Here is a 10,819-nt window from a genome sequence, read left to right on the forward strand (position 1 = left end):
CTTACGCGTCTTGATTCTTAAACGGATGGGAGTGAAAGTCTTGATCGTGCTTCAAGCAGTGTCTCAGTTTTATTCTTCCCCCAGTTTGCAGAATTGATACAGTCGGAAATTTGAAACAGCACGATCTTAATGTAAATACTGGTGCCATCGAAGAAGAACATGGTGGGGATCCGTTCTACTGATGAACTACTTCCGGCGTACGCCGTTTAACCGTTTAACCTACAGGGCTGCTCACATCCGCTGTGTTGGTAGTGCCGCGGTTGGCGGGCGAAATTGATTGTGTATAGAGAACGGTGCCGACGAGCTACAAAACTAGAAAGAACGCAAGGTCCAAATCGGGTGCATGACTTGTGACCACATGGCTGTAGGTTGCGCTACAATTAACGCGGAGCCGCTGTTGGGTCGGCGAATGTATAAAGGGGTCGTTACCACATATACAAGCAAACCGCGCGAGCAGCGACAGTAGTGGCCCCGTAGGAGGAGTTGGAGGCAAACATCTGGGGTATAGGGATGTCCTCAAAGCGGCAGACCAGTAGAGCCTCCAGCTTTTCAATGTGTATCCCGATGGTCTCACTGGACAATGTCTCGTCTAGGCCGGTTGGTAGAACCAAGAATAAATGGAGGGTCAAATCAAAAATGCTCTAACCAGCACGAATGGATGTTACTTCCTAAATGCTATTTAGGCTAACCTTTCCTAAGAGAGGCTTTAAGTGGACGTTTCCCTCTATGCTGCGCCCTAGGACGAGGCAGGAGCGAGCCGGTTGCACTCCGACTCGCTCTATGTCCTCGAAGGCCATGGGTTTCGAGGTAGAGGGTAGGGGCTGATTTTTCCACAAGGTTATGGACGGAAGGCATCGTAGACAGTATGGCCTCACTTGAGGATCCAAAGTGAAGTGCAAAGGTGAAGACCCATCCTTTTGGTCGTCCGCATCCCGGTGCTCCTTGTTGATCAGGAGATGGCATTCCTGTGAGCTTCGATATCCCAAGAGAATGCTTCTCCGTGAATTCAACACCCGTAATATATCTCGATTGTTCTTTCTCAACTTGGTCTCTGCTAATTCGTGCGGCGCATTGCCGTCTACCTCTAAAATAAGCAGTGTGGGGCGCGAGCACATCGAGTTCTGCATATTCATCATGGGCCTCCTTTTGCTGCCGCTGGACCAAAACCTTTTGCTCCTGGCGCACATGTAAGGCTGTGTCCTACTCCACGCGAATCTTCTCGGCGACGTTTTACGTCCGACCCTCCGAGTCGTTTACTCAGCCGTTCCCTTTGTGGAGTAGTCTTAAACTCATTTCAGGTCATGGTAGTCAAGAAGCATTCCGCATAGTCTAGGGGATGATATAAAGCACATGACCACCATGAACTCAGAATTGTAGAGTCGACGATTTTCTCGGAAGTCCTGCACGGAAATTTGGCATCTATTAGCCCGATCTCTGTCAAACCCAAGTGCCAGCTCGCCATTCAGGGATACCAGCCATAACTGCATCCATCCTTGTTCTGGAAGCCCCATCAACCGGGAGATCCGCCTCAAAGGTAGGCCGTTGTAAGGATATTGGCAGCTTTTGGGGAATAGGCAATCCAATCACACAGAAATCGAGTGAGAAGAGGGGACGCTCTGGATTACGGGTCCTAACTGAAGGTACTCATCGATTTGGGTGTTCGGACTATCGACGGTGGCGCAAGCACATCCATCTGGAGTGTGATGCTCACAGCCCGGAAAGCCGCGTCGCTCTTGGTTAGTGCGAATGTTAGAAGGTGAATGGTCTAACACGATTTAATGAGCCTGGCGGCTACTATTATATCTTGAGTGACGAGGTCTGCGAATGAATCATTGAGCTAGCTATCTCTGATACAGGCCCCCAACGCGTATCCTCTTTCCCTCTCCTGCCTGCACCTTCCTTTTTCACCATGTGCTTTAATCTCGAAGAGCCTAATTTAGGGTACAAAGGGCGAAGTAAAGATCTCCGACTCCAAGTCCACCTCTTCCTGATATATCATGAAATTCGGATTGCTGACGTGAGAAAGCTGCAATCCAGGCTCCTCAGGGGTCTTATTTTCTTCGCCCATCACCTCCTCAAGAGGTACCTCAGCACCCTCTTCGCTCTCTCCAAAGTCACTCTCCACAGGTCCAATAGGGAGGAAACTGGCAAGAGCCCAAAATTCTGCGTCCAAATTCTCGCCATCTTCAAACGTCATGAAGTCTTGGTCGTTTTGACGGGCCTCCTGCGCCTTCCGTCTGGCCTCCACCTCCTTTTCAAGCTCTCCCATCCTCTTCAGACAGGCGTCCAATCTGGAGTCTCCCGCAGAGACATCGGGAATGGCGGCCGATTTCACGCCATTTTGAGCAACCAATTGCGCGAGCAGCCAGTTCTGGATCGTGGCGTGCTCCTTGGCTGTGGCTTCCAGGCGTTCCTCAAGGTCTTTCACGTGACGGCAAAGCTCACTGGTGTGGACGGGCGACGCCGTGGAATCAAACGATTTCGAGTGGGAGAAATCGTCCAAGAGAGGTAACAGACCGTTCAATTTCGGGTAGCAGTCTTGGCGAACATCTTTGGCACAATGATGTCGACAGAACGCGACAGTCAGGCAAGAGAGTAAAGCGATCGCGGAAAGGCGGCGAGGTGTAGAAGCGGTTCGAGGCCATATGCAGATGGCACAATGGGTCCAAGGTTCATGGCTCGCCTGGCTTGATCGGCGAAGCAGCGGTTCCAAGGCCATCGTTCTCACATGGGACTGTGACGAAACAACGCGATGTTGAAAAAGGCCTCCTTCGGTATCGTACCGAGTGATGCCCGGACACGGCTGGGTTCACGCCAAGTGTGTAGGCAGGCCCTGGTTCTAGCCCTGCTCGACCGGTTCCAGCTCTTCAACCCTCTCCTGACAAATCTCCAACAGCCTCGTAGCCCTTGCTCTTCACCTCCCCAGGCGGTGGCTCATATCCCTCAGTATCTTAGACGATGCCGGTTGACGCAGCGACTTTTGTAATCCGGAGACCAAGATTCCATCGGGAAGGAGAGGGGCACCAGTTGGTGGGTGACCCTTTGACAAGGTACGATGTTGAACAACGCCTCATCCATCACCGCGCTGGGTGATGACAAGACAAGGTCGGAGTATCGCCATCCTTGCGAAAAAGCTATCATCTCCGTCCTACCAGCGGCCTATTCCACAGTCATTGTGCCTAATCTTGAAGCGGCGGTTGTCGACGCGGCCGTCTTCGCGGTAGGTGTTGCTCTGGCGGGGTCCCTTTTCTCCACGAGGTTCTTCACGGGCGGTCGTCGGATGTCTGTACGGAGATCTGGATCGAGATCTGGATCGGTAGCGCTCGGGCTTTCCATTGAAGGGACTAGGTGACTGCGAATCCGAAGGATGAATCAACATAGGTGTTGGTTTGAGGTCGAGAGAGCACTTTTGTCGCAGCCTCGACAGGTCGCTCGACGACCTCGCCGTTGGGGCCTGAGTTGCGACGATACATGACTGCTGGCTCAAACCGCCCGGTGAAAGGGCTCAAGGGAAGCTAGAGGAGGGTGATCTCGTCTAAACTGAGCTCTGCTCGTCAGATAGTGCGACCTTGAACGAAGGGTAAATGTTGAAGGAAGTAGCGTAGGGTGGACAGCAGTAAGAGCAGATGTGACTGGTGAAGCATGGGGTGAAGGCAACAATAGCTCCGCACGGTGTAGAGTTTTTCCGGGCCCACAATGAGGTCAATTAAAGCGTGCAACTCATAGCCTCCACCCCAGCTTGTCTACTCGCTGTCAAAACAACGACCGTCACAGCCACATCCACATCAAGAACCACATTCACACACACAATGTCACTCTTCCGCAACACCAGATCCTCGGCCATCGTGGCAACAGACGACCCCGCCCGCTTCAGGACAGGGGCGCCCGTGCTGGTCGACCACGCGCACGCCCTGGGGGAGATGACGCAGTGGAACAACGTCGAGGCGCGCGAAACCGCCCTCAAAAATTTGAACGACCAGACGGAGGACATCCTCTGGCACATGAAGAAGGTAATAGCCCCTGGACTTGCGCGTAATATGTCTCAATAGCTAACCTGTCTGTGCCACCAGCTCGTGCGTAAGTTCGAGGCCATCGCGGCGTACTGGGGGTGGTGATCGGGGTGTTGGCGTCGCTGGTAAGGCTATTCTCTACTCTGAGCTTCGCTCTGCGTTCATTCATTCCGTAATACAAGTACACTAACGCTAAGTATAGGTTCTTTGGGCTCGGCGTGCGGCGAGAGGGGGACATTTACATCATGGGAGCTGGTGTTTTGGGGGGACGGAAGACGGTCTGGAGCGCCCTCGGGCTTGTTGATTTTGTATAATTGTCGTACTTCTAGAATAGAACCGTCCTCGCCCTCTCTTTCACACATCCTTCTATTCATCGTGATGCCTGCTATGAAGTGAATTTCATTCCTGAATTGTAGGCTACCTTGATCATGATTGATTCACAGTTGACGCCGTTTGGAGTTCTCTGATGCATTCATTCGGATTGAAGATGCATGTCACAAGCAACAGAGCCCCAATTTAATACCTGGCAAACGAATCGGTTTTCTGCCGTCTTCATACTGTAAGGGGTCCTTGAGATCGGGAAAGGATATGGGTCAATATGACAGAAATGAGAAAGCAGATGTTTGGTATTCAGACTATCCTTTCACGATTTCGCATCTTAGAAGCTTTCCCTAAGTCTCCAGCACAGGTATATCGCTCCTCGAGCTTCATTCTTGCATGCGTTGTATCACTGTGAGGAGTAGCTCAGCCAGCACGTAGCTGGTCAGCCAATCGGCGGTCTGATTTCAATTGCGGGGATGTGACCTTCCCATTTTCATTAAAGAGCGGAGGTAATACGCTTCGAATGATATATATAGCACTATTTGAACTACATTCTTTGCATGCTCGATACCGCCGCGGGGATTAGCTCAGCCCACAGATATCCGCATAGCCAGAAGGCGGCGTGATTCCGGTTGCGTTGATGCTAAGGTCCCGTCTTTTTTTAAATATTGCAGGTTATCAGTTTGAAAATGGTATTTGATTGCTAGAGCTCCGCTTTTGCATGCTGAATGCCGTCGTGGGGAGTAGCTCAGCCAGCATGGATCTGGCTCGTCAAAAGGATGTCTGATTCCTGTGGCATCGATGTCAGATTTCGTTCCTATTGAATACTGCAGGTTGCCAGTTTAAGAACTCGGAGATACCACTACTCGAGCTCCGCTCTTGCGGGCTCGATGCCACCATGAGGGACAGCCTAGTGAGCAGGTAGCCGCTTGTTGAATTTTCCGCATTATTGGTTTGAGGAAACGAATATAAGGCTGCTCGAGCTCCATTCTTGCGCCCTCGATACCACCATGGGGAGTAGCTCAGCGAACAGGTAGCTAGCCAGTCAAAAGACTGTGTGATTCCCGTAGCGTCGAGGTGGAATTCCCGTTTGCTTGCCGCTCTTGCATTCTCGATATCATCGTAGGGAGTAGCCCAGCAAGCACGCAGCTGGCCGGTCAAAATATTGTCTGATTCCTGAGGCGTCGACGTCAAATTCACATTTTCATTGGATTCCGCAAGTCATACGTTGAGGAACACGTGTATGTTAGCACTTAGTTACTACGTTTTACCACTCGATACCACCGTGAAGAATGGCTCAACCAGCAGGTAGCTGGTTAGCCAAGTGGATATCTGATTCCCGTCAAGCCGGAGCGCTGCAACGCTAAAGTTCAAAATTTTACCCTTCAGACTGCCGGCCCAGATTTGCCTCGGATTTTGCCCAGGTTTCCGTTCCGAATTTCTCCGTAAACGCCATGCTCATCGCCGCCATCGCCGCAGTTACAGGGGACACGTTGTCGCGACTGTGAGGTCGAAATAAGCTTTTGCGCGGCGCGGGCCGGACTCAGGGATCGCTCGGGCGGCAGCGGCGCGATTGGCGAGGCTTGTCATACCCTATTGCGACCACCATCCTGCTCAAGCCAAGGGACGAAACGACAAGGACAATATGCTGTACGACACCGAGGTGCTCGTGGGGATGGGATGCGCGATCGGGATTCCTGTCTCGGGAGGCGTGCGGCGTGTCGAGGCCACGGTGGCGTGCGTGACAGCGATGTCTGCGGCGTTGACATGCGAAGGAGGGTCGTGAGGAAGGCTGGTTTGGGATTGTGCTGTGCGTGACAGTTGGGAGCGCGCCCAAGATGGAGGATACGGTCACGTGCGCGAGCTGTGTGAAGTTTCCCGCAGATTTGCGGCGCGTGTTTGTTGGAAACCTGGGCCAAATTCCAGGCAACCTTTTCAACGCGTGATGGGTGGATGATAAATATCAGCATGGCCTTTTCCATTTGAATCGGGATCGTGGGCGTGTTAGCGAGAGCGTAGACCCAGCGAAGAACAGGCTACTTTTGGCTGATTGAGCACCTTCCAGCTGGGCCACTCGCGGTGATGGCGAGCAATAGCGGAAGCCATGTAGTGAGACATCCGAGCTGACGCTTGAACCCATAGCTTTAATATTTCTTAAGGACGTAAAGGCCGATGTGGTGGCAATCGGGCTATCCTGACTAGCTGTACGATTCTTAGCTGGGCTATTCCTTGCGGTGGTGTCAAGCGATCAAGAATCGGACCAGTGCAGTGGCATATCCAGGTGCCCACATGTATGACCTGGTACTGTATACGCGCATTCCTGACCTCCGCATAGATAGCATTCCCGGAAGAGCGTCTCGGCCGCTTGGAAGCTTGATTCGAAGTATCTTATTTCTTGCTGTATTCTGCTGCCAGGCGATGGACGGTTTGTGCGGGAGGTATGAGAGGAGTGAGAGGAGGCTGTCGAAGGCTTGGAACCTACGCGTTCGTCAGTCAACTGGAAGCCACGCAGGATGACGGGAGATGACTTGCGCCGATGGGGAGAAGTTTGGCAAGTGCGACAGTGTGAGCCGTAGGATTTCAGCTCCCACGCACCGCTGGTTATACACCACTTCTGTCGCATGGCTCAGGGACCGCCTCGCTCCATGAAGATGCCACACAGCTTCCCGTCTGGTGATTGGTTCTTTGTTGGTAGACGTCGTCGGGACGGCCTCGGGAGCGTGCGCATCGGGGTGGAGGTTCGGGGAGGAAGGTTCTGGCATTTGGCGCAGAGAGATATCCGACAATGCGGCTGGTGGAGGCGATTAATGGTGGGTGTATATGTTGTGGTTGCTGATGCGTGGGACGTGTAGGTGACAATGGCGCGGTTGAACTGCGGCGGTGATCCTGATGCTGAGTCTGAGACCGCCAGGCGCAGGGGTGGCAGACAGTATGCAGGTCACGACCAAAAGCGCAAGACTTGAATCACAATTCGGGCTACATTACGATGTTCGCTCCGGATTTCATGGTGTGAGAAGGAAAAGCTGAACTAGGCCGTGTTTTATTACAAAATGAAGCTCAAGAAAGACCACCGAGGGATTGCCCACTGTCTCCAAATCCGCAGCAAAACCTCATCTCCAGACGTCTCGATTGCGCGTCCTAGCACCCCGCTCGAATTGTAGAGTGTTGATTAGGATTTTTTGGAGCGGAGACTGTCTAGAACACCGGAATCGCATCGACTGTTCGCTCTTTCTGCGCATCGTCAGCTTTATGCCTACCACCCCAGACACTCGGGTTGTAACAGCTACAACCTAGGATCAACAACTCATACGGTTCACGGTCACCTACGTACAGGCACTCCCCCTCTTTTCTCTCCTTAATTCTCGTTCTTCTTCATTGATTGGTTGCTGCTAACGCGCACTCAGCGTGGCGAGGTCCTCTGTTCAGCTACAACAGGTTTCTCTCAGCTGGGTTCGTTCCTTTCAGCTGGCCTCTATTCAGCTGAGCTGATAAGACCTAGGGGGTGGGCCATTTCCTATTAGTATATATTCGGCCCGTACGGCCACTACAATACAAGCAGAGTTCACATCAATTTTCAACCTGAGTCAGACAGTTGCAAGGCGCGGAGGAAGAAAACAAGAACTACACCAATCTACGGCGTGCTGGAACAGACGAACCTTGTGAAGGTGGTGCCGAACTATGCTAATTCTACGCCATGTCGTCCATCTCGATATCTTCTTGGCCTTGACGGCCGACTCCGCAGCACAAGACACGCCAGCGGCGCGGGATCAGACATGCGACCGCAAGCACCATGCCGATCGTGAAAAACAAAATGAGCGCGATGGCGGTATGTATGTCGAGGGGCAGCATTTTTGGCGCGTGTGCGAGGATGTGGTATTGAAGCAGTGTAATTAGGGTGTCTGTAGAGTGCGGTTTGTGATGAACGAGAGTGTGTTGAGCGGTTTTCGAGTCTGCCGATGCCGTGGCCCAAGGCGTTGACCGAAGGCCTGTTCGCGGGGCTGGCACGTGTAACAACTTAGTAATAAGGATTTTCCCAGTGGAGCATAAAATACAATTTCTTTCAATCTACTCACGCGTCAGGACTGGATCGCGACTTGGAAAATGGAGCCTGATCTCGGGCGGGAGTATCAACACTACGGTCCGAAATGTTCGATGGCCGGAGTGCAAAAGCTACCAAAATAGAGATCAATGGAGGGACTAAGACACATTGATGATGATGACGCCCATAGCTATAAGTGTATGATACATAACTTTTGTTTCCTGCTGCGCCCCGGCATACTAACGCCGCGTCGTGACAGACAGCTCCACCATACCCTACATGTAGGTGTGCAGCATTAAGGAGAGTAGTTGGCCATCAGCACCACAAGCTGTGAGGATCTCTGCACCTCCCACCATGGTCCTGCGGAATACGCCATTTGCAGACACCACTCGCCAACTCCCAGGACCATACCTGCGTTTCGCACAGCCTGTTGATCTCCCTCTCGACCATCCATCCTCACCCTCCGTTGCTTTGCAGCGACGAAGTTACCACTGTCCACCCTGATTCTCCTCTGGGGCTTGAGCGTAAAAGATATACCCTTCGTAAAATTCGCTTACGCTAGTGGCCCAACAAGTCGGCGATCTTGCCAGCAGCGTCGGCCCTTGCAGTTACAATCACGCGATCAGTGCTCAACGACCATTGGCCAATCATTGCGGGAGATGAGCCGCTTGAGTTTCACCCCGGCTTTCGACGGAGGGCTCACTGATGTCCCTCCCGCAGATATTTCCGCGATATCACTGCTTGTAGATCGTACAGACGTGTGCAGATCATAAATCATGCAAAACCTAGTAAAGCCAATGCCTCTTCTCGTGGGAATTGGTGATATTTCCACTTTGGCTTTGGAGGAATAGATAGAGCTTCCTTTGAAACTGCATGCTGGTCAATATCCTCAAGAACATACTATCCGTCTCCATGTGGATCTGGGATTTCTTTGCGAATATGCATCACAGCGGGCTACTGCATCATTCTGGAGGAACAGGCACTGAATTAGGTCCTAGTAGATAACGCTTTCAATTCGATAGCTAAGGTATGAGCTCGTCCAGTCCGTTATCCACTGAGTTCGCTCCTACGCCCATTCTCCTTCACCTGCACTTTACACACCCACTCTGCTTGCTGGAGTCCTGCCTTGAGGAGCGCTTCGGAAAGTGGATGGCGTTGCTGAGGTTGTCTTACCGTCTATCGCCCATTCTTCGGACTTCTTCTGCTGAAACTGTGCCGGGTTGCGCCGTAATGGATGCTGAGCTTCTATGAATGGACAGAGTGGATACGCCGCAGCCGCTCGTTGTTAGCAATGTCGAGCCTCGCTTTCCCAGCTTTTTCCAGCTATAATGGAAATCGTGGATTTGAGTCCCTTGCGCAAGATGAATGTACTGTGTGGGAAGCGAAAGCATTGCTCGTCTTCTCTCACCCCCGCCCGTTCCCTTTACCTTGGGTTGAGTACGTCCTATTAGTAACTTGCGTTTACTGCCCAATTGACTTCGATCGTTTCCCTACTCGTGAACACAGCGAGAGCGGCTGTTGTCCTCGTGAACCTGTTGTATTACACTACGATCGAGTAAGGCTATCCTAGGTCTCAAAAGAATGTCGCCCTCGAAGCAAAAGCGGCACTCTAAATATACCCAGCGAGCGCCCAACTCCACCCGCACCATCTGCCATCCACGAGTCCCAACACCATGTTGTTCTTTTAATCGTATCTGTTGCCAAGTCCCATCATGGGGAAGTAGCCTTGTCTTTGACAGCCCAAACGAGATGTTGAGTGCAATAGGCATTGCTGTGCAGTTTGCTGGTTTTCACTATGCCGTGGTGCACCGCCAACCTTCACACACACATGGACACCTCTTCCACTACATGTGGTCACGCCTTCCAGCTCAATCGCTCGACCCAGACTCGTAGAACGCTCTGCTGGAAGTTCATGATCTTCTCGAAAGACTGCTGTTTCATCGGGAGTAGATACCGCCATCATGGGGAAGTACCCTTGTCCTCGACTCGTAGCATCTGCTTCTGGAAGGTCATGATCCCCACGAAAGTCTGCCGCTTAGTCCCGCGTAGATGTCTCGGTCATCGGGAAGTAGCCTTGTCCACAAGTCACCTCGTACCTGCCCTGGAGACTGAACTCGCCGGGGACGGCCGTCTTAGCGAACATATTCTCTCTTCAGACGCTCGAATGCGTTAGAGCGCCCTGATCTTGATCGACTGGGCATATGGCCTCCAGTCCAATGACGAAGCCCTTCACATCTTTACAGGCGTCCTTGTCAACGTGGCAGCCTCCAGGCTAGCACTTCTCCAGACGAAGAGACGTTTGTCGAGGTACTGCGCTTTGACGTTAGCATTAACGTTGCAAAACTCTCAATCACTTTAAAAGCACACTTTCTTTAGCTCTAGTTGAACTCGAGGCATTTTGCAGGATCGTTTGTGCTCAGATGAGGACAGGTATTGCGAAGATGGTGAA

General features: G+C 52.1%; 1 protein-coding gene across 1 annotated transcript; it reads right to left on the reverse strand.

Annotated features, from left to right (window-relative positions):
- Positions 1-1,936: 1,936 nt before the first annotated feature.
- Positions 1,937-2,719, reverse strand: BDZ99DRAFT_514103 (uncharacterized protein; the record flags this gene model as incomplete). Its single annotated transcript, XM_033724805.1, has 1 exon — positions 1,937-2,719. One exon carries the CDS (start codon positions 2,717-2,719, stop codon positions 1,937-1,939), a length of 783 nt encoding a protein of 260 aa, XP_033584847.1.
- Positions 2,720-10,819: the final 8,100 nt, after the last annotated feature.

Source organism: Mytilinidion resinicola (genome assembly GCF_010093595.1).
Source record: "Mytilinidion resinicola strain CBS 304.34 unplaced genomic scaffold BDZ99scaffold_1, whole genome shotgun sequence".
NCBI lineage: Eukaryota > Fungi > Ascomycota > Dothideomycetes > Mytilinidiales > Mytilinidiaceae > Mytilinidion > Mytilinidion resinicola.